A 27999-nucleotide genomic window follows, 5' to 3' on the forward strand; every position below is an offset into this window, starting at 1 on the left:
GTAGTCCCAAGTGGTGTTTTATAAGCAGTTCTATATGCCCAAAGTGCATCATCAAGCTTCATAGCCCAATCTTTCCTTGTAACACCCACTGTTTTCTCTAGAATCTCCTTAATCTGCCTGTTGGAAACTTCAACTTGTCCACTGGTCTGAGGATGATATGGACTAGCCACTCTATGTTGAACACCATACTTTTTCAGTAGCTTCTCAAACACTTTATTGATAAAGTGCTTACCTCCATCACTGATGACAATTCTAGGAACTCCAAACCTTGGAAAGATAATGGTCTTAAACAGCTTAAGAACCACAGCAGAATCATTGGTTGGACTTGCAATTGCTTCAACCCACTTGGAGACATAGTCAACAGCCACTAAGATGTATTCATTCTTGTAAGAGGAAGGGAATGGTCCCATAAAGTCAATGCCCCAGCAATCAAAAACTTCAACCTCAAGGATAAAGTTTTGTGGCATCTCATGCCTCTTACTAATCTGACCTTTCCGCTGACAAGCATCACATCTGGAAACAAACTCATTAGCATCCTTGAACATTGTTGGCCACCAAAACCCAGCTTGTAGAACCTTAGACATTGTCTTGAAAGTAGCAAAGTGTCCAGCATAATCTGATCCATGACAGTGAAAAAGAACATCAGGAACTTCTGTCTCAGCTAGACATCTTCTGTAAACACCATCACTGCAATGCTTATATAGATAAGGCTCATCCCAATAATATCTCCTTAGCTCTCTCAAGAACCTCTTCTTATGATAGCCTGTGAATTGATCAGGTTCTACCTCTGCAGCAAGATAATTGGCAATATCAGCATACCAAGGTTGATTGGAGCTAGCCACAACAGCTAAATCTCTATCATTCGACCAATCTGATTCGGGAAACATAGGGTGTCGATCGATGCTACCTGGTTGGTGTCGATCGACACCACATGCATCCGAAGACAAATTTGTGGAATCATCAGTCCGAAACCCAGTATCAACAAAATAAACATGCTCTTCAGGAAGACAATCACGAATTGGAACATCATCATCAATCCTAATCCTGGACAAGTGATCAGCAACACCATTCTCTATCCCCTTCTTGTCCCTCACTTCAATGTCAAACTCTTGAAGAAGAAGAATCCATCTCAAAAGTCTAGGCTTAGCATCCTTCTTCTGCATCAAGTACCTTAATGCAGCATGATCAGTATGAACAATGACTTTTGAACCAACCAGATAAGATCTAAACTTCTCAAAAGCAAACACCACAGCCAACAACTCCTTCTCTGTTGTTGCATAATTTCTTTGTGCCTCATCAAGTGTCCTGCTTGCATAGTAGATTGCATGAAGCTTCTTATCTTTTCTTTGTCCCAGCACTGCTCCCACTGCAAAGTCACTAGCATCACACATTACTTCAAAAGGAAGATCCCAATCTGGTGGCTGAACAATAGGTGCACTCACAAGCTCATGCTTAATCCTCTCAAAGGCTATGCGACATTCATCAGTGAATTCAAACTTGACATCTTTGCACAACAAAGCTGAAAGTGGTCTTGCTATCTTGCTGAAATCTTTGATAAAACGCCTATAGAACCCTGCATGTCCAAGAAAGCTCCTTACTGCCTTCACATTCTCTGGTAGTTGAAGACTTGTCATCACCTCTATCTTAGCGCGGTCAACTTCTATTCCAGCTTCTGAAACCTTGTGGCCAAGCACTATGCCATCTCTAACCATAAAATGACATTTTTCCCAGTTTAGCACCAAATGCTTCTCTTCACACCTTGCTAGCACCTTACAGAGATTATCCAAACAGCTTTTGAATGAAGATCCATAAACTGAAAAATCATCCATGAACACCTCCATATAATCCTCAATCATATCAGTGAAGATTGACATCATGCATCTCTGAAATGTTGCAGGAGCATTACAGAGACCAAAAGGCATCCTGCGGTAAGCGAAGGTACCATAGGGACAAGTGAAAGTGGTCTTTTCTTGGTCATCAGGATGAATGGGAATCTGGAAAAAGCCTGAGTAACCATCCAAAAAGCAGTAGTATGGATGATTAGCTAACCTCTCCAACATCTGGTCAATGAAAGGAAGTGGGAAGTGATCTTTCCTTGTTGCAGCATTCAGCTTCCTGTAATCGATGCACATCCTATGACCAGTAATTGTCCTTGTAGGGATCAGCTCATTCTTGTCATTCTTCACCACTGTAACTCCACCCTTCTTAGGAACAACATGTACCGGACTAACCCAATTGCTGTCAGATATTGGATAGATGATCCCAGCATTCAGCAGCTTCATGATCTCCTTCTTGACAACATCTTGCAGATTCGGATTCAGCCTCCTCTGATGCTTAATGGATGTCTTAGCTCCTTCCTCAAGATGAATCTTATGCATACACAAGTCTGGAGAGATTCCTGCAATATCATCAAGAGAATAGCCAAGAGCCTTGCGAAATTTGCGCAGCTTGCTTAGCAGTAAAGTGAGCTCTGCATTGTTTAAGGAAGCACTAACAATAACAGGATAAGAAGAGTTCTCACCTAGATATGCATACCTTAAACCTGCAGGAAGTGGCTTGAGATCAACCTTTGGAGCTTTTTCAAGACTCCAATCAGAAACCTTTGCAGCTGGTGGAGAAGTACAAACTAATTCCTCTTGTGCAACCAGCTTCTTCACTTGTTCATTAGAATCAAGCAGTTTGACATACCCAGCAGCAATGTCATCTAGATGCTCAGCTTCTTCAGCAGAAGCAACCAATGCTCTCTCTAAAGGATCCTCAGGATGCAGCTCCTGGAATATCTCTTCAGCCAGATTAGACAATGTGTCTACATAGAATGTCTGGCCATCAATGGTAGGCCTCTTAACCAGCTTCTCCATGTCAAAACGCATTTGTAAGTCACCAATGTTGAGACCAATCTGACCCTTCTTGACATCAATTATAGCTCCAGCAGTAGCTAAGAATGATCTTCCCAGAATAAGAGGGTCCTTGGGTTCCTCCTCATACTTTAACACCACAAAATCAGTAGGTATTGATATATCATGGTTTTTAGGTGTTTTTAGCCATGATATAAGTCTTAATTATAGAGTCTTTTTGGTGTTTTAGAGTCTTTTTGAGTCTTTTATAGGATTTAGCATGAATGGGAGCTTAATGGAGCTAAATTGGAGGATTTAGAGCTTAATCAAGCATTGAGGCTGAGATATGAAGTTGGGAGATGAAATTTAGAGAGTGCATCGATCGACACAGTATGTGCATCGATCGATGCTAGGCCAAAGTCAGAATTGGAAGTTTTCCCACAAGTTTTGAAGATTTACAAAGTTGCCCCAAAGTCTTCCATATTTGCATCATTGGTCCCTGGCCGTGTTTAGGAGTATAAATAGGATTTTTATGGTCATTGTTTAGACCTAAGCTTTATTTTTCCCTGCAACTTTTGAGAGCAAAACCCTGTGAGAGATTTTTGAGAGTTTTTGGAGAGAAGAATCAAGACTCCTTCAGAGAAGATTCAGAACTCCTTTACTTCTTCTTTAATCTCTTTCTTAATGCAATTTATTCAGAAGATGTTTTGTGTTTCATTGATTATGTCTGAGTAGATCTGCTTGTTAGGTTTAGGGTTTCTCATTAGGGATTTCATGGATTGTTAGATCTGTTAATTTAGGATTCATTATCTTTCTTGTTCTTCACCATAGGTTGTTTTTAATGCTAGATCTTTGATTAGTCATCTGGATTTAGATCTTAGGATTATTGATTGATATGAGAATATAATTGATTTTCCTGACAAAAACCTTTGGTGAACAAAATTACTTCTTGCAAAGAGATTTGATTTAGTAATTTTGTGAACTTATCTAAACCTGATTTTATTGCTGGTTTTTAACTTGAATTTTGCAAAGAGATTTGGATTTTTAGGTTTTAAAACTTAGATAATATTTGCAGTGAGAACTGATTTATTTTATAATTGTGTTTAGAGTTCAAGAACGGTGCTTAATTGTTGAATCCTGCTTACTTAATTAATTGATCTGATTTTCCATGATTTCCTGAAAATTTCCCTAGGCCTAGCGTTTATTCCTTCTGAATTTTACAACTCTTTTATTTTCTGTTTTGCATTGCTGTTTAAATTACAATTTCTGTTTAGCATAATTAAAAGGTTATTAAATCTATTGTGTGAATCTAGAGTTCTTGTGGATTCGATCCCTAAGTACTACAATTGATCTCTTAATTTGAGAGAGTAGCTCAGGGTTAAATTTGAGCATATCAAATTTTGGCGCCGTTGCCGGGGACTCTTTTGATTCACCATTAGATTAAAGTCTTTGATTTTGTCTAGATTTTTATTTTTCTGTTTTACTCACACGCTTTTGTTTCTTTTCTCTTGTGTGTTTCAGGTACATGCCTAAGCCTAGCACCAGGAAAAATCCTACTGGTCCGGTTGTTAAGCTTACAAACCAAGAGTTAGGACAACTAGAGCGTGATAACACAAAAGCAGCCAAATCAGCGAAGATGGCCAACATAATCATATTGAGACCTGATGAGGCTGGGGTTTTGAAGGATCAAGAGGGTAATGTGCGCAATGAACGTGGCCAAAAACTTGATGCTGAAGGCCAGGTTATTCAAGAAGAACTCGTCGTGGCCGATGGCAATGCACATGGTGTCGAGCGACGCAACGATGGCGTCGATCGACGCAACCAGGACGGCATCGATCGATGCAATGCTGGCATCGGTCGACGCAATGCCGGAGCCGGTGCGAATGGTGCAGATTTGGGTGGCAATGACCAGCAGATTGTTCAGCCTAGACGGGACAACAATGGAGAGCTTGTCAAGACTCTTGCGGACTTCAACAGACCAGACTTATTCTATGAGAACCGCTCCGCAATTGTCCCTCCTCCATTCCCAAGGAATGACTTTGAGTTGAAGCCTGCCTACTTCGCTCTTGTTGGACAGAGGCCATTCCAGAACCTGCCAAATGAGAAGCCTCTAGATCACATTGAACACTTTGAGGACATTGTCACTAGCATCAAGGCTAATGGAGTCACTGAAGACTACCTCTACTGCAAGCTTTTCCCCTACTCTCTTGCTGGGGAAGCTTCTCATTGGCTAAGGCAGCTGAAACCAGGATCCCTAACAACCTGGCATGACATCAAGGTGGCGTTCTTGAACTATTTCTATGATGATGCGAAGTCTGATGAGCTGAGGATCAAGATTTCCACCTTTAGACAAGGATCTGCTGAATCTTACAAAGCTGCTTGGGTAAGATTCAAAGCATACCAGAGGGACTGTCCACATCATGGGTTTTCAGAGGTGCAATTGATCAGTATTTTCTTTAGCGGGATTGACTGGAGGTATCAGATGGCTTTGGATGCTGCTAGTGATGGGAACTTCAAGACAAGGTACCCAGATGATGCTGAGAAGTTGATAGAAAGGCTAGCATCAAGCAACAGTACCAAGAATGCAGACTTAGAGCGGAAAAGAGCACATGAAGGGCATGATTCAAATCAGTTTGCTACGGTGAATGCTAAGTTGGATACAGTGCACAATCTTCTTATGGGAAAGAAGTCTGTTCATTTTGCTGAAGATGTTGAGACATTTGAGCCAAAGCCAGAGACAACAGAAGAAGATGTCAACTATGTGTATGGAGCTGGATATCAGGGTCAGAAGTTTGGAAATCAACAAAGCAATAGACCTTACAGTGGGAACTCTACAGGCTACATGCCTAAGCCAGACTACCAGAAGCAACAACAGAACACCGGCTTTACAAGGACCTATGGTAATTCTTCTTATCAGTCTCCACCTCCACAGACTTCTGAGAGTCGAATGGAGGCCATGCTTGATCAAATTCTTCAAGGACAAGAGCAGTTGACAGTGACATTCAATGGGAAGATTGATAATGTCTACAATGAACTGACTGGGAAGTTTGATGCATTAAACACTCATGTCAAGAAGCTGGAAAATCAAGTGATTCAGACTGCTGGGTCTGTTAAAAGACAAGAGGAACTTCTTTCTAGAAGAACTGAGAACTCCAAGCATGCTTGTAATGCGATTTTGGTGAAGGAAGAAGACAACCATCCGAGAGCAGATGTTGCATCGATCGACACTACACAGGAGCATCGATCGATGCAATCATCACCAAGTGTCGATCGACACAATGTCAGCATCGATCGACACCCCCCACAGACAGCTACGGTTTCTGTTCCAGTTCAACCATCCGATTCAGAGCAAGCCTACAAGCCTAAGGTTCCTTTTCCTAAGCCTAGGAGGTCTAAGCAGGAGATTGAAGAAGCTAGATGCAAAGCTATGATGGATAAGGTAATGATTGAGATGCCTTTGATTGATGCTGTCAAGTTTTCTCCTAGTATTAAGAGATATGTGAAGAGGATGGTCACCAATGGTTTGAGTCCTGAGGAAGGAGCACTGCTTACAAAGGATGTCAGTTCAATTCTGTTGAAGCAGCCTCCACAGAGGAAGAAGGATAAGAAGCAGGAGGTGGTTGTCTCTAAGGAAGTAAGTGCAGTGATTCAGAGTAGGATTGCAGAGAAGTTACCAGATCCTGGAAGTTTTGTACTTGATTGCTCTATCTCCACAGGAAGGTTTCCTCACTCTCTATGTGATCTTGGCTCTAGTATTAACTTGATGCCACATTCTGTTGCTGTGAGACTTGGGATGACAGATTTCAAGCCAACTAAGATCTCTCTTATCTTAGCTGATCGATCTAGAAGGATTCCTGAAGGTGTCTTAGAAGATGTTCCAATCAGGATTGGAGATTGCATGATTCCCACTGACTTTGTGGTGCTGAAATATGACCAAGAGCCTAATGATCCTCTCATCTTAGGACGCTCTTTCTTGGCTTCAGCTGGTGCCATCATTGATGTTAAGAAAGGACACATAGCTCTGAATGTAGAAGATTTGGTTATGAACTTTGAGATGGACAAGCTGAGAAGGGTTCCCACCATTGATGGTCAGACATTTTCTGTAGAGGTTGTTTCTGATGACAATCTGATCATAGAGCTTCAAGAAGACATTACTGCTGGGTGTGTCAAAGAGTTGGAGCCTGTTGAGAAATTGACTAAGCAAGCTGCTAAGCTTGAAGATTGGAGTGGAGATCATCTAATCAGTACCAGAGACCATGATGAGGTTCTAATGCATGACAAGTCTCTGGAAGATGACGTTTTTGTGATGGAAACACATATTGCTGAGGAAAGCTGCAAAAAAGTTGAAGAAACACGAATTGCAGACCGAGCATCGATCGATGCAGCTGTTGCATCGATCGACACTCCTTCCAGAGACGGCTCGGACTTGTCCACAACTACAGATTCTCGTGTTGGATCCTTAACTGCAAGTCCTAGACCAGTTGTAAAGCTGAAGTCTCACCATTCCACAGTTCAGAAGCCACAGGTAAGGCCAAGGTATGCATCTTCTTCACCCAAACCTTCTCCTATCATCAATAAGAATTTCAAAGGAACAAAAACTGTTGTGCAGTTAACCAAGCCGCGAGATTATCGTAGTGCGCTTGTTTCTTCTGTTGATGATTTTGCAGGACTTAAAAGAAAGCCACCCATACCTAAATCTCGCCCTGGTCCTGTTCCTCACATCCTTGGCAAACCTCATGTAGCTACAGCTTATACACCACCTTGGATGAAGAGGACATCCTCTCAGAAGCATTCACTGCAATGTTCTGATCCACCGGATGCCTGAGATCCGACACAGTCAAGCTAATGACTGAAAACAAGCGCTTAGTGGGAGGCAACCCACTGGTAGGTTTTTATTTTTCCTTGTTCTTTTGAATTATTTTTATTTTTATTTTTATTCGCCAAACTCTTACTTGATAACACTGGGGACAGTGTTGTTTAAGTCTGGGGGAGGCAGTTACTAACTACGTTTTTGTTTTTGAAAAAAAAAAAAAAAAAAAAAAAAAAATGGTTTTATTGAGTCAAAATTTTGTTGGGAACTATGACTTTTCTTTTTAGTGTACTGCCTTGGTTGATTAATGCTGCAGATTGAATCCACAAATCCGACTAATGAAAAATCCAATGGCTGACCATTGCACCAGAAACATCCAAATTTCCAACAGAATCCATAAAAGCTTGAGGTAACTTCTGTACTTTCTTTTTACCTCATCAAGGAGATTGATTTTCATAGAGCTTGACTCCTTGTTCATACCTGACAAGTAAGACTTCAGAAAGAAAATGGTACTCCTCTCCCTTGTTCAAGTTAAAAAAAATCCTGAGAGCTTTGTTAAAAAAAAAAAAGAATAAAAGATGAGATGATTTTGATCAGTTTAGAGAGGTAGGTAAATTACCTGTGACCTCATTATTCTACTCTTAAGTCAAATGATCATACAAAGCTTGGAAGCGAGGGGTAGGTAAATTACCGATGACCCCATTATTCGCCTACAACTTTGAGAAGAAAAAAAAAAAAAAAAAAAGAAACAAAGCAAAGCTCTGAGGAAGATGAAAAAGAATAAGTCTGGGGGAGAGAAAGAGTACTAAATGTGGTAAAAGATATGTCTTGCTTGTTATGGTATAGTACGGGAATGAGTCTAGAAGGTTCTTGATATTGATCAAATTGATGAGACTCCCGATGAAAGCTTAATGGAGGAAGTAGTGGAATTTGGTTTGAATTTGGGATGCTATGAAAGTCAACGGAGAAGTACATGGTGGTTCGATTTGGATTTATCTGCTAAGCATGTGGATTAAGGTTTGGATGATCATGACATTACTTTAAAAAGAAAATGAGTTCCTGTGTTTTCAAACCTCTTTCACAGATGAAGTTTATGTTTTGCTTGAGGGCAAGCAAAGGCTAAGTCTGGGGGAGTTGATATATCATGGTTTTTAGGTGTTTTTAGCCATGATATAAGTCTTAATTATAGAGTCTTTTTGGTGTTTTAGAGTCTTTTTGAGTCTTTTATAGGATTTAGCATGAATGGGAGCTTAATGGAGCTAAATTGGAGGATTTAGAGCTTAATCAAGCATTGAGGCTGAGATATGAAGTTGGGAGATGAAATTTAGAGAGTGCATCGATCGACACAGTATGTGCATCGATCGATGCTAGGCCAAAGTCAGAATTGGAAGTTTTCCCACAAGTTTTGAAGATTTACAAAGTTGCCCCAAAGTCTTCCATATTTGCATCATTGGTCCCTGGCCGTGTTTAGGAGTATAAATAGGATTTTTATGGTCATTGTTTAGACCTAAGCTTTATTTTTCCCTGCAACTTTTGAGAGCAAAACCCTGTGAGAGATTTTTGAGAGTTTTTGGAGAGAAGAATCAAGACTCCTTCAGAGAAGATTCAGAACTCCTTTACTTCTTCTTTAATCTCTTTCTTAATGCAATTTATTCAGAAGATGTTTTGTGTTTCATTGATTATGTCTGAGTAGATCTGCTTGTTAGGTTTAGGGTTTCTCATTAGGGATTTCATGGATTGTTAGATCTGTTAATTTAGGATTCATTATCTTTCTTGTTCTTCACCATAGGTTGTTTTTAATGCTAGATCTTTGATTAGTCATCTGGATTTAGATCTTAGGATTATTGATTGATATGAGAATATAATTGATTTTCCTGACAAAAACCTTTGGTGAACAAAATTACTTCTTGCAAAGAGATTTGATTTAGTAATTTTGTGAACTTATCTAAACCTGATTTTATTGCTGGTTTTTAACTTGAATTTTGCAAAGAGATTTGGATTTTTAGGTTTTAAAACTTAGATAATATTTGCAGTGAGAACTGATTTATTTTATAATTGTGTTTAGAGTTCAAGAACGGTGCTTAATTGTTGAATCCTGCTTACTTAATTAATTGATCTGATTTTCCATGATTTCCTGAGAATTTCCCTAGGCCTAGCGTTTATTCCTTCTGAATTTTACAACTCTTTTATTTTCTGTTTTGCATTGCTGTTTAAATTACAATTTCTGTTTAGCATAATTAAAAGGTTATTAAATCTATTGTGTGAATCTAGAGTTCTTGTGGATTCGATCCCTAAGTACTACAATTGATCTCTTAATTTGAGAGAGTAGCTCAGGGTTAAATTTGAGCATATCAGGTATCAAGCACTCACCAATCTTAATTGGAACATCTTCAAGAACACCATCTGGAATGCGAACAGACCGGTCAGCAAGGATGAGAGTGAGCTTAGTAGGCTGGAAATATGTCATTCCCAGGCTGAGTGCTACTGATCTTGGCATAAGATTGACACTAGAACCAAGATCACACAAAGATCTAGCAAATCTGTCAGTGAAGATAGTGCAATCAAGAACAAAGCTCCCTGGATCAGGAAGTTTTTCTGGGATCTTGTTCTGAATGATGGCACTGACTTGGGCTGATATCATCATAACTCCTTGCTCAGCATTAAAATCTTTGGTTACCATCCTCTTGACATATCTCCTAAGCATTGGAGAAGTCTTAACAGCATCAACCAAAGGCAACTCAAGAATAAGCTTATCCATCATAGCTTTGCACTTGGCATCATCTAGCTCTTGTTTAGACTTCCTTGGATTCTTGGGGAATGGAACCTTAGGTGTGTAAACTCTTTCTGCAACTGGAGTAGAAGACTTCACATTCGCATTTTCTGTCCGTGGTTGGTGTCGATCGATGCCACCTAGTTGGTGTCGATCGACGCTTTGTTCTGGGATTTTGTCCGAAACTTCGCATGGTTTGGGTGTCGACCGATGCCCATGTGTGTCGGTCGATACTGGCTCGGCAAAAACATCCTCTTCATCGTCTATATCAATCAGCTCCTGTAGATCATCAGTTTGATTCTTCTGGGGTATAGGATGGAGTTGTTTGCCACTTCTCAAAGTCACTGCATTGCAAGAATGTTTAGGATTTGATTCAGTTCTTGAAGGGAGATAACCTTCTTGCCTTTTCACAGACCCAGCAGTCTGCGCAACCTGACTTTCCAGCTTCTTGACATGGATGTTCAAAGCTTCAAACTTCCCATTAAGATCAGTGTAGACATTATCCAGCTTCCCATTGAAAGTCACTGTCATTTGTTCTTGGCCTTGCAAAAGCTGCTCAAGCATAGCTTCCATCTTACTAGTTTCAGCTGACTTAGGAGGTGGAGACTGATATGAGTTGTTGCCATAAGTCCTTGTGAATCCACTGTTTTGTTGCTGCTTCTGATATTCAGGTTTGGGTGTGAAACCAGAAGAATTTCCCTGAAAGTTACTGCGCTGACTGTTTCCACTATAAGGCCTACTACCTTGCTGATTTCCAAACCTCTGCCCCTGATTCCCATAGACATAGTTTACCTCTTCTTCCTCATAATTTCCTTGATCAGGTTCTGGCTCATATGTCTCAACTTCAGCAGCAAAATGAACAGATTTCTTACCCACAAGGAGATTATGCAAAGAATCCAGCTTAGCATTAACAGAAGCTAACTGGTGTGAGTCATATCCTCCATGTAATTGCTTCCTTTCAGCATCTGCTCTCTTAGTACTATTGCTAGCAGCTAAGTTCTCAATCAATAATTCAGCATCTACTGGCAATCTTGTCTTGAAATTCCCATGACTTGCAGCATCTAAAGCCAACTGATACTCCCAGTCACACCCTCTGAAGAAGATACTTAGCAATTGAACTCTTGAGAAACCATGGTGTGGACAGTCCCTTTGGTAAGCCTTGAATCTCACCCAAGCTGCTTTGAAAGCTTCATCTGGTCTCTGCTTGAAGGAAGACAGCTTGATTCTCAACTCATCTGACATTGCATCATCATAGAAGTGGTTGAGGAAGGCCACCTTGACATCACGCCAGCTTGTCAATGATCCAGCAGGCAGCTGTTTCAACCATTGAGATGCCTCTCCTGCAAGTGAGTAAGGGAAGAGTTTGCAGAAGATGTAGTCCTCAGTTACACCATTAGCCTTGATGCTAGTCACCAGATCCTCAAAATGCTCAATGTGATCCAAGGGCTTCTCATTGGGCAAAGCAGAGAAAGGTCTCTGCCCAACTAGTTGAAAGTATGCAGGTTTCAACTCAAAATCATTCCTCTGAAAAGGGGGAGGAACAATAGCAGACCGGTTCTCATACACCAGATCAGCCCTATTGTAGTCAGCAATGGTCCTGATCAGATCCTGGTTGTTCTCCTGTCGTCGAACAGGGTTCTGTACGTGGTTGGCAGCTCCACGCACGTCTGCAGGTGGATCGATGCCACCTGGTTGGTGTCGATCGACACCAAGGTCCGGATCATCAACGACACCACCTTGCTGGTTCACAACAGCCTGCTCGTTGACAACAGGTTCAGGAATCACGTTTCCTTCTGCATCAAGCTTTTGGCCATGCTCATTGCGCAAGTGGCCCTCTTGATCCCTCAAAACACCAGCCTCATCACGCATCAGAATGATTGTATTAACCATCTTCAGAGATTTAGCTGCCTTTCTGTTCTCACGTTCAAGCTTTCCCAACTCTTTGTTTGACAAATTCACAGTAGGACCAGACTTGTTGTTCCTTGTGTGAGGTTTAGGAGGCATGCACCTGAAACACCAAAGAGAAGAAAAACAAAAACGTGTAAGTAGAAAATAAAAAGTAAAGTTTAGACGAAATTAAAAACTTAAATCTAATGGTAGATCAGAGAATCCCCGGCAACGGCGCCAAAATTTGATAAGCTCAAATTAATCCCTAGAGCTACTCTCCCAAACAAGAGATCACTGCAGTACTTAGGGGTCGAATCCACAGAGACTCAAGATCAAACACAATAGATTGTAAAGTTTTGTAAATTACGCTAAACAAGTTAAATTGAATTAAAATAAAGCAATGCAAATATTTAAATAAAAGTGTTGTGAATTCAGAAAATCAAAAGAGCTAAGCCTAGAGAATTTCTCAGGAAATTATGAAATATTAAATCAGATAAATTAATTAAGGTTCAAGCAATAAAGATCAGATCTAGAACTCTAAACTTTTGGGTAAATTAAATCAGTTATCACTGCAAATAATATCTAAATTTAAAACTAGAAAATCCAAATCTCTTTGTAAAATTCTAAGTAATAAATCAGCTTTAAAAACAGGTTTAGATAAGTTCACAGAATTATTAATTCAAATCTCTTTGGAATAAACAATTCTGCTCATCAATGGTTTAATCAGGAAAACAATTATATTCTCATATCAATTTATTTCCCTAAGATAACAATTCTAGGTGATCAATCAAGAATTATTGTGAAGAACAACCAAGGATGAAGATCATAAAAGATTAAGAACCCTAAAAATCTCAGATCTAATAAATCATAAAAACCCTATGAAAAACCCTAAACCTAACAAGCAAATTACTCAGACATGTTTAATGAAGAACAAATCATAATTCTGAATAACATGCAATAGATATTAAAAGTAAAATAGGGAGTTCAAGAAATCTTCTCTCTACAAAGAACTCAGATCTATCTCTCCCAAAAGCTCTCAATATCCTTCTCTCAAAAACTGCTAGAAAATAACTTAAGGGTTTCTAAAACCCAAAAACAATATATATACATCCTAAAATACGTCCAGGGGCTTATGTTGCAAATATAGAAGACTTTGGGCAAATTTGTAGAACTTCCAAATTTGTTGTTCTCTCGTCGGGTAAACACTAGTGTCGATCGATTCCCTTTAAGTGGTGTCGATCGATGCTCGGTCTCTGATCCGACTCCAAATTGATTTCCTTCTGTAAAATGCTCCAAAATGATCCAAATTGTTCCATATTGCTCCATCCGTGCCAAATTCCTAGATAACCTGTAAAGACTCAAAAATAACCTAGAAACAAATCAAAAGACTCAAAAAGCACACTTATATCATGGTTAAAAACCGTAAAAACCATGATATATCAGTCCACTTCAGGCCACGAGCTGATGTCTTTCATGGACGCTTTCTCCGGTTACAATCAAATCCTGATGAACCCAGATGACCAGGAAAAGACCGCATTCATTACGGACCGCGGGATTTACTGTTACAAAGTGATGCCTTTCGGGTTGAAGAACGCCGGAGCAACTTACCAGAGACTTGTAAACCGAATGTTCGAGCAACAGCTTGGAAAAACCATGGAAGTTTACATTGACGACATGTTGGTGAAGTCTATGGAAGCAAGCTCGCACCTCGCAGATCTCAAAGTTTGCTTCGACATCCTGAACCAGTTCGGGATGAACCTTAACCCCACAAAATGCACCTTTGCAGTCCCATCCGGGGAGTTTCTGGGATACATCGTCACAGAAAGAGGAATTGAGGCAAACCCGAGGCAGATCAACGCTTTTTTGTCTATGAGTTCTCCTAGGACTTTACGCGAAGTACAACGTCTTAACGAACGGACCGCAGCCCTCAACCGCTTCATCTCTCGATCTACAGACAAGTGCCTCCCGTTCTACCAGTTGTTGAGGAAAGGGGGGAAGAACTTCCTCTGGGATGCGAAGTGCGAAGAGGCTTTCTCTCAGCTGAAAGCTTATCTATCTGAACCGCCGGTCTTGGCTAAGCCCGAGCTCGGAGAGCCACTTTTCCTTTACGTAGCTGTCTCGGACAGTGCAGTAAGCGGAGTCTTGGTTCGGGAAGAAAGGGAGGAGCAGCGACCAATTTTCTATGTCAGTAAGTCGTTTACTGGGGCAGAGTCCAGATATCCTATGATGGAAAAATTGGCTTTGGCGGTCGTTACTTCGGCAAGAAAACTGCGATCTTACTTTCAGTCCCATACAATCGTAATCCTAACGACGCAACCACTTCGGACGGTGTTGCATAGTCCGAGCCAGTCTGGGAGATTAGCTAAATGGTCTGTCGAGTTGAGTGAATATGATATCGAGTTCCGGACTCGAACCTGTGCTAAAGCGCAGGTGCTGGCAGATTTCCTGATCGAACTCCCACTAGCCTCTTCGGCCAGTGACAATGTTGAGGCCCCATGGACGTTGTATGTGGATGGAGCATCTTCCAAATCGGAAGCAGGAATAGGGGTCCGTCTCACTTCTCCTACTGGGGAAGTAATCGAGCAGTCGTTCCGCTTGGCTTTCAGTGCGTCAAACAACGAAGCCGAATATGAGTCATTCCTCGTTGGTTTGCGCCTCGCAGTAGGGATTGGTGTCCGAAAACTCCAAGCTTTCTGCGATTTGCAGCTGGTCACCAACCAGTTCTTGGGGGAGTACGAGACAAAGGACGGTCGTATGGAGGCTTATTTGTCCGCAGCTCGGGAATTAGTAACTAAGTTTGAGGATTTTGAAATCACTAAGATCCCACGAAGTGAAAACTCCGCGGCAGACGCTTTAGCAGCTTTAGCGTCCACTTCGGATCCCGCAATGACAAGAATTATCCCTGTTGAAGTCATCGAGTTTCCAAGCATCCACTGGAGAGCTCGAACGTGGTCACCCGAGCAATGAAAAAACAGTTGGCCGCTGAGGAGGCAGCTCGCAAGCAGGCTCCGGACTCTTTGCCACAGGAGGAGCCAATTCCCGTCATGCCTACTCCAATGGATATACATCCGTCTCTGGTCGAGCAAGACGCAAGTCAAACTCTGGAATCACCAAGCTCGCCGGTTCACGACCAAGCTGTTATCCTGCATTCCACCTCGAGCAGTGCGAACACTAACAATTGGGTGGCAGGAGATTGGCGGAGTCCGATCTGGGCTTACTTGGAAAAAGGGGAACTCCCAGCTGACAAGTGGGCAGCCAGGAAACTCAAAATTGTCAGTGCACGGTATTGCATCCACAACGGAGTACTCCTACGCCGAAGTGTATTTGGTCCCTATCTCACATGTGTTGCTGGTAAAGAGCCCGCGATGCTAATGCGAGCAGTTCACGACGGCCCCAATGGAAATCACTCCGGAAGACGGACGTTGGCTTTCAAGATCAAAAGGCAAGGATATTTTTGGCCTACTATGGTCACGGACTGCGAAAACTATTCTCGGACCTGTGAGAAATGTAAAAAGCATGCCCCGTCAATCCATCATCCTACCGAGCTCCTGTCATCGGTGTCCGCACCTTACCCATTCATGAGGTGGTCCATGGATATCATTGGCCCTTTACATCGGGGACCAGGAGGAGTTCAGTACATGCTCGCTCTTACTGACTATTTCTCTAAGTGGGTAGAAGCAGCGGCCTATGCGAAAGTAACGAGTGAAGAAGTGGAGCAGTTCGTGCTTAAAAGCATAATCTATCGCTACGGTGTCCCTCACGAAATAATCACCGACAATGGTCCACAGTTCATCTCTTCGCAGTTCGAAGGATTTTGCGCAAAATGGAAGATTCGACTCAATAAGTCAACTCCCCGTTACCCACAAGGTAATGGACAAGCCGAGGCGATGAATAAGGTCATACTGGCCAACTTGAAGAAACGGCTCGATTCTCGCAAAGGACGCTGGCCGGATGAACTGCAGGGCGTTCTTTGGGCTATCCGAACAACACCTCGTCGGGCCACTAATGAAACACCTTTTTCCCTTGTTTACGGAGTTGATGCCGTAGTCCCAACTGACATAGAGGTTCCTGGAGTCCGTACTTTGCTAAATCCACTCTGAGCTGGGGAGAATGAGGAATTTCTACAGGATACCCTCGATACAATCAATGAGCGTCGGGACCAGGCCTTAGTTTGGATCCAGAATTACCAGAACGCAGTAGCCCGGTACTATAACTCCAAAATCCGAGGCAGGCCCTTGGCAGTTGGTGATCTAGTCCTCCGAAAGGTCTAAGAGAACACCGAGGAACTCAACGTAGGGAAGCTGGGAATCAACTGGGAAGGACCGTACAGAATTACTCGCAAAGTCCGAAACGGAGTTTATCAGCTCGAGGATTCTGAGGGAAAACCAGTTCCGAGGTCCTGGAACTCTTTACACCTTAAACACTTTTACAGTTAATTATATTTGTATCGAACTACGTTTAGCTTGATCCCGATAAGGGTACGTAGGCAGTCCATTTCGGGTCCAGTTATCCATATTAATAAAATCTAAAGTTTTCTTAAACTTATTTATTAATAAGGGTTCAAAAAAAAAAAAAAAAAAAAAAACGCGGAAGTCTGACTTCGCACATATCATTTTTAAGCCGAGGTCCATCCTCGCAAATCCTAAACCGAAGTTTTCACTTCGTACCCAGCTTTACTTGTCAAATTAAAGTTGTTCTCTAAACCGAAGTATTCACTTCGTACTCAGCTTCATTTATCAAACTAAAAGTTGAGGTTCAATTTTACCCTTAAACCGAAGTATTCGCTTCGTACCCAGCTTTGTTTATCAATATTAAAGCTGAGGTTTAATTTCGCAAACTCTAACTTAAGCCGAGGTACACGCTTCGCATTCAGCTTTATTTATCAAATTAAAGTTGAGGTTTAATTTCGCAACTTCTGATTAAAACCGAAGTCCTCACTTCGTACAAATTCTTGCAAGTTAAAAACAAAGTTGTGTACTTCGCATTCTATCTCATTCTAAGTTAAACTAAGAGTTGTGGGAATTGAGTTCGCAGAAGGTGAAAATTCTTTGTTTCAAAATATGCGAATACGGAGTGGTCACCGCGACCAAAAAGCTCCGGAATAAGTTCAAACAAAAAACAAACGGGGGGCAACTTTTGCCAAAACAACCCCAGGGTAAAAACTATTGAGTTCGGGGAGCGGGGTCCGACGCCGCTTTGGAAAGGGCCAGTCCCATCTCTGCAAGCTCTCCTACCGACTTGGTGTTCGCCAGAAAGTCATCCATTCCTTGATTCAACATTTGCCCGAGATTAGTGCCGGACTCGTCGATTGTAACGCTCAAAGGGTGTTCGCTGCACAAAAGATCGGGCGTATCCGCCAAAAGGTCTGAAAATCCAGAGAGGTCGAAGTCACGGGGAGTTACCTTCGAAACCTTTTCGTCGGCCTCTTCCTCGTCGGCTTTCAGAAGTCCGAGCTCAGCTTCCATGTCTCGGATTTCTCCCCTCAAGATCTCCTCGATCAGCATCCGGTTAGCCCTGATCTCAGCGGCTCGGATCTTGGCCGGGGCCAGCTTCTCCCTCTCTTCGAAAGTGACCTTCACCTCCTCGACCAATGGACGGAGAGTTCGCCTCATTGCCTGCCTCTCTTCTCTCCGCACCCTCTCAATCTCGCAGCTGTTGCCAGCCTCGAGTAGCTGGTTGCGGAGCTCGATCTCGTGAAACCTGTTCTTTGCCGCCTTCGCGTCCTCTGCCGCCTTGAAGTAAAGGTCCCCTGCCTTCTTCAGTTTGTCTCGGAGGTCCTCGTTAGCAACCCCGAGGTCCAGTACCTTTATCTCGGCTTTTTTCATCCGAGCTCGGATTTGCTCGGCTTTCGCCACGGTGCTAGCGTTCTCAGCCTCCAGCTTGGCATACTCCTTTACCTCAGCTTCCAGGTCAGCAATCCTCTCTTCAAGAAGGCACACTTCGGAAGACGAGGGGGAGGCGAACAGCTGGTCCTCGTAGGACGCTACCGAGGAGTTAAACTCGATCATCAGCTGGAAAAGTTTAACTTGTTAAAAACGGGAAGGATGGTAACAAAATAGAGCGAATTCCGGAGTGATATTTACTACTAACCTCGCCAATCTTATTTGTGAAGCAGAAGAAGTTCACACGGTTAGTCTCGGACATATCGGCGAACGCCGGGATCCGGACTCCTGGTTGCGTGTAGCTCCTCATCAGATCAGTTGGGGAGGTAGGGGGAGCTGAGATATTTAAGCAGTGTTATTTTACTCGGTAACAATCTAAAATTTTTTCAAAGCAAAAAAAAAAACAACACTTTGGGTTATCGTTACGTCGGGAGGAAGGACGCTGTTCCTTTGAAGGCAACCTCCCAGAGGAGTCCCCGATCTCTTTCAAAGGGGGAACCTCCTTAGATCTCCTCTCCGAGGAGGGACCCCCATCTTTCAAGACAGACCTACTTCGGTCGTCCCCCGATGAACCAGTCCGAGCTCGACTCTTCTCGCGAGAAGACGAGGAAGTCTCTGGCTCCTTCCGTTTCTTAGATGAGTCGGCGCGCTGAGAGCTGACTTCTCCGGAAGACTTCCTTGTAGATTGAGGGGGAGCTGCAATCTCCCGTGGCTCATCACTAGAATCAACTAGGACAATCACGGGGGATTTGGTCGGACTAGTCGAAGGTCCGGAGGCGTTTGTGAGAGGCTCGGAAGGGCCATCAAGGAACTCAGGAGTCTCGTCGACCTCAGGGACGGACGAACTGGACTTCTTGGTAGGAAGGCGAGCTTTGCCCTCAGCAAGGGCCGCAGCCATGTTTAGCTTCGCCTCCTTCTCAGCAGCCCGGCACGCTCTTTCTTCTCGATAGTTCATCTCCGAAGTGCTTATAGGGTCGGAGCAGACGAGAGAGCGTCCTCTGAGCCTAACCGAGGACTCCCTAATCCTTTCACATGAGAAAGAATCCCAAGCGATCTGTTCCTGACTACAGAACCTCGAGAAAAACTCGGCAAACGTAGGACAGAGCAATCCGCGCTCGAAGTGATCTGAGAAGAGAATGACAAAGAGTGAGAAGCAAGAAAAGATATATATTACGGTTATACATAACAAAGAGCACTATTCTTCCAATTTTCGAAGTCCACTTCGATACGTGCGAACTCAAGAGGTGGCCAAAAGTGAGTTCGTTAAGCGGGAAGAAAAAGTAAGACTTCCGCCACTTCTCGTCCTTCTCGGTTAGGTCATCATAGACCTTCAGTCCGGAAAGCGGACTTACATAGAGCGTGCCCTTGGTGCAACATGTCTTCACCGTGTACACTTGAAGAAAGTCGGCCAGGGATAGTTTGTAGTTAAACTCCTCCCCCAGAGTTTGAAGGCACACAACAATTCGGACGAAGTTCGGGCACATCTGGGGGAGAGCAAAGCCCAGTTCGAACATCATCTTTACGATGAGTTCGGGGAGGGGAAACGACAGACCACACGCAGAGAAGAATATCTTGAACGCGCAACAGTACCCTGGAGGAGGGTTCTCCGGGGATTCGTGAGCCTCCGGGAACTTGATCTTGATCTCCGGCGGAATCCCAGTGGATCCTCTAATTTCAGCTATATTCTCCGCAGAGAGAATTGACAGCTGATGGGGACCATAAACGCCCGGAATCAAAGGTTTCGCAGTTTTACCCGACGAGGATTTCGGAGGAGACATGCTTTTCGAGTAATATCAGTAAAAAGTAGAGGAAAAACGAAGAAATTTCCGGCGAAAGCAAAGAAACTAACAGAAGAGAGAGAAATCGCAGAGCAAAACGAAAAGAAAACTGAAAATTAAGAGTAGAAGGGAGAAGTCGGGTGAGTTTACCTTTATACACGGAACCGGCTAGTAATGATTACCTGGGGAAGCGAAAGGTCTCGAACCGCTATTCCTCTCTCTTATAGCTTACACGCTACCCGGTGGGCCTCGAAGCTTGTTCGGGAAGGCAAATCTCATCGTTATCACGATCAAATCGTGGAGATATGGGGAATATTCAGTTTCCCGAAATTGCTCGGTTGGAGATCAGAAGTCCCCCGAACTGATCAGCTCGGGAGACTTGGGGGGCAACTGTTGTACCCACGATTCGCCATCTCGGATAAACAGGCAAAAGGCCTGGGCCGGGCACATTACACGGGCTAAGGATGCAGCTCGGGACGGCCCATCAGGCCCGTAGAAAAGAAGAGAGCGGAGAGGTGACATATCAGTTAGCTCGCAGCTCGAGCTCGGTCAAAGATTCCCGCATTCAAGCGTATTAATTAGGACGCAAAAATCATGTAAAATTAATTACCCAATTAATGCGTAATTAATTTGTCTGTATAAATATGTAAGGGGGGGAGTCATTTGGAAGGATCGAACAATTTTTTCTTGAAGCAATACAATAAAAATTCTAGTACTCAAACACTCTCAATTCAGTTCGCAACTTTAAACGGTGTCAAGCTCCTCCACACTTGAATCACTTCGGAAGGAGAGAATTTATTTCAGTTCTCACAGTAGGGAGGTCTGTGACTGATGCACGAGACAAAACTATATTACCAAGCAGTCTGTATCAAGCTAGAGAACGCAAGAAAATGGAGGTTTCACGTGGAAAGAAGAAATGAGTTAAGGCATCGTGTCTGTGTTTTTGTGTGTTTTAAGCATCGTGTGTTTTGAATATTTTCAGTTGACTTGTGTTTGACAAACCTTACTTTTGTGTGTTTTAAGCATTGTGTGTTTTAAACTTGAGTTTATTTCTTATTAATGCATTGTGTTTGTTGTCAAAATTGTCACAAAAATACAGTGTTTTTGTCATTGTCAACGACCAAAATATATGTCAACACCAAATTTCACAAACGAACACATTCTTCTACACCAACAATCAAAATACAAAACCATACACTTAAACTAGTTGAAGAGCCTTTCAAAAACAATCAAAATTGAAGGATCTCCATCCGCAATTACTTATTATTCTACTAAAACAAATAGATTATCATTGCAAGCAATTTAAAAGCCGCAACAAACACATTCTTCAACTCCATAGTTGTTCCATTGCTTTTATTTGCAATCAACACCTTAAGGCTATCCAACATCATCTGATTTTTCGATTGGAGATCATAGAGGTGAGCAATCTCATCTCTTTGGACCTGAAGCATTTGACGCATTTGATTCAAACTAGGACAGCCATGAGTTTCTTTCTTCAATGATCTTAGTTCTTCCATCATAGCTTCATCCCACCATTTCCAAATACGACATTCTCCATCCTACACATAAATATTTTTATTTAAACCATAATTCAAATAATATTTAACCATAACTCAACCAAATTCACAAAATATAACCACATTATAGAAAAACTTACATCTCTATTTTGACATGTGTAGAAGAGCCTTCCTGGGTTTGTCCTTGTAAAAGAAGGTTCAAGCTTTGGCCTTCCACCACAGTAACAAATAGTTGGAATCCCATACTCAGGTTCGTTATATTCAACTTGACTTGTGTTGGGTGAAGAGTATGAATCAGACATTGTGAAAGAGAAAAAAATCAAGGGGGAAACAAAAGACTAAACTTTGAACTCCTAAATATAATAGAATCCTCAACCCTAATCAAAATCTATAACCTAAATCTCTCTTTTCCCCAAATGTTACCCAAAGATGAACCCTAATCCCCAAATCAAATTTTATGCTTCACAATCTCGTTCTTTGAGACTTTAAAACAACGAAGATGTTAGAGTTTGTGTCGTTTTTCAAGAGTAACAAAACGGTGTCGTTTGACTTCTGTTACGTTTTTAAACGGTATAGACGGATGCCACGTCATCAATACGGGGGAGGGTTGTATTGCGAGTGACTTTCGAGTTTGTAGGATTGACTTGCAATATCTTGATATGGAGGGTTATCTTGCAAAAAAAACTAATTGGAGGGTTTTTTGCACAAAACCCTTTTTAGAATTATCAAAGAATATGATCGACCACACAATTTCATTATAAAAACCTAATTTTCTTTACACGCATTTTAAAAGAGAATTTAAGTTTTTTTTTTTCAGAAAAGAGAACTTAAGTTTGCATCTATAATAATACTAGATAACAACTCACACATATGTAAAATAAATATTAAATAATTTTACTATAATTGTTATTTATAAAATCTATTATACTTATCGATAATAAATATTATTTGAAATCTAAAATTTGTTTGTGTAATATATTATTTTTATTTTTATTTGAATATATAAAATTTCTGTATATTAATTGAGATTTAACCTGTATAAATTACTATAATATTAATTTTATATTATCATTCAATTTAAATCAGAAGTTCTTAAAATTTATTTAAAATTTTTATGAAAATGTAATTAAGGGATACAATTAAGTTAGAAATATTATACAAATATTTAATTTTGGGTGTTATTTACTTTTTTGGAAAAAAATAATGACATATAAATGTACATATTATTAAAAACTGAGAGCAAATTAAAAAATATTGTCTCAAACTCTCTACCGGTGAGACATCACTTTTTTTCTTTAGAAAACGATTCTTTACTAATATATCAGAATTACCTAATATAACAAAGTAGAGTTCTCTTTTAAAATTTGCTTCCAGAACTTGTGGCACTTCTAAAGTTGACATGTGTCCATGAAACAAATTAATGGTAGGCGTAATTATTTTATCTTCTCCAACTTTAGGGTAAATTGTATGTATTCCTAATTCTATTAATGAGACATTAATTTTATTAGATACAATGCTATAAATTAGAAACACAAAAATATTTCCTTCTATGAAAGTATTTTATTCAAAAAAATATTATCTAATATATTATTTGAAACAGAAACTGAAGCCCTTCCTCTCTCATATCCTACAGAATTTTTCTACTTACTCAAAATATATAGGCTCTTCAGTTATGCTCTTACGAAACATGAATAAAAAAATGACTTTGCAATAGAACCAGATTAGTTGTAACATGTTTGGGTGGTAGAGTCATTGAAGTAGAGATCTTAACTAGTACAGTAGTTGGAAATAAAGTTATCATCGCAAGGATAATACTCTCTCCACCTGATTCTAAGTAGCCGCTCAAATTAAGAAGACGTCAATTTCCCTTGCATTTGAGCTACGCAATGACTATTAATCAAAGTGAAGAAAAAAATCTTAGAAAAAGTTGTTTTATATAGTTGCCAAAACCAGATTTCAGTCATGGAGAATTGTATGCCACATCATCTAGAGTAACGTTAGAAGCAGGTTTGAAGGTTCTGAACATGGTGAACATGGACGAAGAAAGACATACAGTTATAGAGAAGTATTCAACAATGTCACCAAGTCTACGTAAAAGAAGGTATCCTCTCAATTAAAAATTAAATAGGATCATATCATAATCTCTACAACTTAATTGCAAAAAAAAAAAAATCTACAACTTATTAATAACATACACAATAGAAACATAAGAATTAGAAACTTCGTGTTTGTGCTGTGTTGATTAGGATAAGAATAAAAATAAAGATGCTTCATCAGCCTTCATAGTCTTCATATATTACTTAGCTTACAACTGAACGTTTGAATCTTTTTAGGATATGACGATGTCCGTATGCGGCAAAAATAGCACTAGACAATTTCTTTGCAGGAGAACCACGAGAAATGGAAAATAACAACACAAAGTTATTTATATAGTCAAATTGTATATTATTATTTTCAAGATAAAATCTCTAGATATTCAAGTAAATGAAAGACGAAAGAGTAAAGACAAGAAAATAAGAAAAAAAAAAATCAATCGAAAAGATAAATGACTCAAATATTTGGAAGTCACTTTGTCTCTAAGATAAAAGACGATAACAGACTAAGGCAATCATCTTGGTTACATATGAGATTACACATTCAAAATAACTTGGACCAATTTATACATATGCAAGAGACGGCTTAGTAATAAATGACTCTCTTCGTTCTTTTTCTAAAACTAATAAATCAGTATCTAATCAAATTTGTAATAATAGGCAAAATATCTCCATATCACTAACTTTTGGTCTCTCCCCAGACGTAGCGGTGAACTGGGTGAATAATATTTTTCCGTCTTTGCTTCTTTAAATAGATAAAATTAGGGATAAGTTCATAAGAACCAAATAAAACATTTCACCAAATACATACACTAGACTCTACATTTAAAAGAATACAACTACCTTTAAATTGGTAACAAAAAAAAAAACCCAAACAAGACAAATTAATATGTGGGCCGTAATCCGTAAGTTAATATTTTCAAATTGGACAACTAAAGCATAAATTATCCTATAATTTCAATGAACTTTTGACTATTTAAAATTCATTTACGTAACTTGCAAAGCTTTTATAGAAATTTTTTAGGTTAAAAAATGACCAATAGATATATACAAATATGAAAGTCTTTAATTTAGGGAAAAACGATGGCGGCGCTAGGGTTAGGTTTGGGCGATTGTCAAGGCGATTTTCAGTAAGCTTCTCCGATAAGGGTAGGACTTTGGGGTTTCCTCTAGTTTGGAGTGGCCTTTTCTTTCTAGCACACTGCTACGAGTTTCTAGTGTCGATTTTGTTCTTGCTATCGTTTTCGGGTCTTTGGTTTGGTGGTGGTACTGCTGATTTAGAGTCGATGTCTCGATCGGAGTTTGTAAGATGGAGTGGTAAAGAGCCGATGTTGGATCGGGATTGCGAGAAGGAGGAGAAAGGAGTGATTAGAATTTCAAAGTTTGATTTTTCAGATCTAATCGATAAATTCAAGACCTCTTTGGTGGGCAGAATGTTTCATACTGAAGGGAGGAGTACGGAGGCTCTCCTAGCATTCATGCCGAAAGAGCGCATTTGGGATGTTGAAGGAAGGGTGCACGGTACTGATCTTGGGAATGGAAAATTCCAGTTCGATTTCAATAACGAAGAGGACCTTTTAAAGGTCTTTCAACGGAGGCCGTGCCATTTTAACCGTTGGAGTTTCTCCCTGGAGAGATGGGAAGCAAATATCAAGGAAGATTTCCCAAATACTATGTTATTTTGGGTTCACATCAAGGGTATTCCTTTGATTTATAAAAAGGAACAAACTTTCAGAGGAATTGGTCAAGCTTTGGGATCTGTAACTGCTGTTGATGTTGAGGGTGCAAAAGTTCAGGTCTCAATAAATGGAGACAATCCTCTTCAATTCGAGAGTAAGGTGGTATTCGATAATGGGGGGAGTGTAAATGTAACTCTCAGATATGAAGGACTTCACCGTTATTGCTTTACTTGCAAAAGAATCTCACACGAAGAGAGGTCTTGTCCGAAATTATCTGATCTAGAGAGGTTGAGGAATAAAACCTTAAGAGCCTCACCTTCCCTCCCGGATTTCCCAAGAGAGAGGAGTCTCGGGACCTTGGATTCAAGTGAAGAACATGCGGAGTCTTCTGCTCAGGTTCGGAGAAACTTAGCAAGGGAGTTTGATCAGAGAGGTCAAAGACGGGATTCGGATCTTCGCCAAAACCTGAAGGAAAAGCAGGCTTATAGGAGCAAGGGTGTTTGGGATAGATTGGATCAGCATGATTTGCAAGGTATTCCCCGGTATCGGGAGAGATTCCATCCATACGCAAGGGATAGATATTCGGGGAGAACTCCTCAGGTTGATGATAACGGTAGAGTAATTGATGACAAGCAAAGGAGGCATTGGGACACTTATCCTGGGAGTCGTGCTTATGAGAGGCGAGATGACAGAGGAACTAACAGAGATTCGGTTGGCACGGTGGATTCTCAAAGGACGATCTCTGATATTCAGAAGACTGGCACTCAGTTCACGAAGCTAAGGAGTGATAGACATTCAGGACGGGAGGAGCGACAGTATGGCTCTTATGACACAAGGAGGAGAGACTACAATGTGAAACAGAGATACAGAGCAAAGGAGGCTAGGGAGAATGAACCAGAATGGCGAGAGAAGTCGCAGAACCTCAAGCGAACAAATCAAATTGCAAAGCCAGATACCCAGTCTAGGGGTCGAACGGAAGGCATTGTGGTTACTAGAACGCAGCAGATGGGAGACCAGGTGACACCGGAAAATGCTGGGGGGGTCCCAGAGGATACTAACAAAGAATTTGCATCGGTCGTAGATGACCAGCACATGGAAGACCCAAAGGTCAGTAGCCCAATGCGAACGGACCACAATGATGTCTCACTTTCACAGGAGTTAGATTTGGAGGCTGATCTGAGAATGGATGACGACATGATAGACAATGATGATCTGCTTGATGAGGAGGAACCTTCGGTGGATGAATATCTTCGCGAGGCAGGGATTCTTATTGACTCTGCAGAGCATGGTGAATGCCCGAAAGAGGATGCTGAGCAAATTGAAGCTATTTCGCAGATGTCCCCGGTTATTAAAACAAAGCCTCGGGTGAACACAAAGAAGACAAATACTAGAGGTAAGGTGAAGGAGAAGATCTGGAAGGATAAGAGTAAAGCTGAAGCTTCGTCTTCTCAGGGGGCTTCAGTTACTGAGCGTCCAAGACCTTCCTCGCGGGAGGAGGCTGAGGAGAGAAGAAGAGTTCCCAGAAGCCCTGATATCTCTGGAGTGGCTTCCAGGAAGCTGAACATACTGAAAGCTCGCCCATCACCAAAAAAGAAACCGGGCTTAGGACGTACAAGATCAAACAATGTCCCTCGTGCTGAGGTGTTCCCTTCTGCTCTACGCAAGAAGTCTACTGCTAAATCAGGTTCGGTGGTGTCCCAGAAACCACCCAGTACTCAGATATGAATACAATTGCATGGAACTGTCAAGGAGCGGGAGCTTTCTTGACCTCAGAGCATCTCAAGGAGCTCAGTAGATATTTTTTTCCTGCTTTTCTTTTTCTTTCAGAAACAAAAAATAATTATGCATTTATGCAAGACATTCAATTTTCTTTAGGTTTTGATAATCTTTTTACCGTGGATCCAGCTGGGAGAAGCGGTGGTTTAGCGCTGTTTTATATGAATTCTTCTAATGTGATCATTCTGTATTCTGATAATCGTTTGATAGACATTGAAACCACCATCGAAGGACACAAAGTCTACATGACCTTTGTGTATGGAGATCCGGTGGTTGCAAACCGTGAAAACGTTTGGGAAAGGTTGACGAGAATCAGTTTAACAAGGGAGGGTCCCTGGTTCATGATTGGAGACTTCAACGAAATCATTGGGAACCAGGAGAAACAAGGAGGTAAGAGACGAGCGGAGTCAACCTTCCTTCCCTTCCGCAATATGCTGGCTAACTGTGGTATGATAGATTTCCCTTATAGAGGTAATTCCCTATCCTGGGTTGGTAAAAGAAGAAACCGTAAGAGGGTACGCTGCAGACTTGATCGAGCCGTCGGTAATGAAGATTGGCACAACATATTTTCCCACACTAAGGTGGAGTATCTAAAGTTATGGGGATCGGATCATCGGCCTGTTTTGGCTAGAATTTCCTCCAATAACCGGAGAAGGCAAAAAAGCTTTAAATTTGATAAAAGATGTTTTGGGAAACAAGGTTTCAGGAATGTTGTGAAGGCAGGATGGGGAGAGTTGACTACGGATGGACCGGCTGATATTTATGCGAAGATTGTCGCTTGCCGCAAGGCAATATCTCTTTGGAACCGTGAGAATCCCAACAACGCAAGGCTCAATATCGAGACTTTGAAGGCAAAACTGGAAAGAGCTCAAGACGATGACTCTCTGACCACCGAGGAGGAACTGGAGATAAAGTGGCAGCTTTGTGCTGCTTTTCGGGATGAAGAACTTTATTGGAAGCAAAAAAGCCGAGC

At 41.3% G+C, this 27999-nt stretch overlaps 2 protein-coding genes, 1 non-coding gene and 1 pseudogene across 3 annotated transcripts; 1 reads left to right on the top strand and 3 right to left on the bottom strand.

Moving 5' to 3' along the window:
* Nucleotides 1-5154: 5154 nt before the first annotated feature.
* Nucleotides 5155-5261, bottom strand: LOC147933320 (small nucleolar RNA R71). Its single transcript, XR_015576915.1, has one exon. It is a non-coding gene; the product is annotated as a small nucleolar RNA R71 (small nucleolar RNA).
* A 3663-nt stretch (nt 5262-8924) lies between these two features.
* LOC147933321 (uncharacterized) lies at nt 8925-11199 on the bottom strand. Its single transcript, XM_087477402.1, has 3 exons — nt 10993-11199; nt 10015-10861; nt 8925-8941 (listed from the first exon to the last, which is right to left on the bottom strand). The coding sequence occupies exons 1-3, from the start codon at nt 11197-11199 to the stop codon at nt 8925-8927; spliced, it is 1071 nt and encodes a 356-aa protein (XP_087333528.1).
* Nucleotides 11200-11540: 341 nt separating this feature from the next.
* Nucleotides 11541-11641, top strand: LOC147933322 (small nucleolar RNA R71; annotated as a pseudogene).
* A 5822-nt stretch (nt 11642-17463) lies between these two features.
* LOC109128015 (uncharacterized) lies at nt 17464-19961 on the bottom strand. Its single transcript, XM_087477403.1, has 4 exons — nt 19736-19961; nt 18610-19308; nt 18392-18519; nt 17464-18312 (listed from the first exon to the last, which is right to left on the bottom strand). Exons 1-4 carry the CDS (start codon nt 19959-19961, stop codon nt 17464-17466), a joined length of 1902 nt encoding a protein of 633 aa, XP_087333529.1.
* Nucleotides 19962-27999: the final 8038 nt, after the last annotated feature.

This window comes from Camelina sativa, chromosome 12 (genome assembly GCF_030686135.1).
Source record: "Camelina sativa cultivar CO46 ecotype springtype chromosome 12, ASM3068613v1".
NCBI classification, from domain to species: domain Eukaryota; kingdom Viridiplantae; phylum Streptophyta; class Magnoliopsida; order Brassicales; family Brassicaceae; genus Camelina; species Camelina sativa.

Bases quoted from the DNA above. Each gene is read 5' to 3' on its own strand.
- LOC109128015 (XM_087477403.1), bottom strand. From the start codon at position 19,961: ATGTCTCCTCCGAAATCCTCGTCGGGTAAAACTGCGAAACCTTTGATT. The intron at 19,309-19,735 runs GTCTGTCGTTTC...TTCTCTTCTCAG, and splicing joins GATATTCTTCTCTGCGTGTG to ATCACTTCGAGCGCGGATTG. The intron at 18,520-18,609 runs GTAACGATAACC...TAAATATCTCAG, and splicing joins ACAGCGTCCTTCCTCCCGAC to CTCCCCCTACCTCCCCAACT.
- LOC147933321 (XM_087477402.1), bottom strand. From the start codon at position 11,199: ATGTCTATGGGAATCAGGGGCAGAGGTTTGGAAATCAGCAAGGTAGTA. The intron at 10,862-10,992 runs GTAAGATGGAAG...ATCCATGTCAAG, and splicing joins TCCTAAGTCAGCTGAAACTA to AAGCTGGAAAGTCAGGTTGC.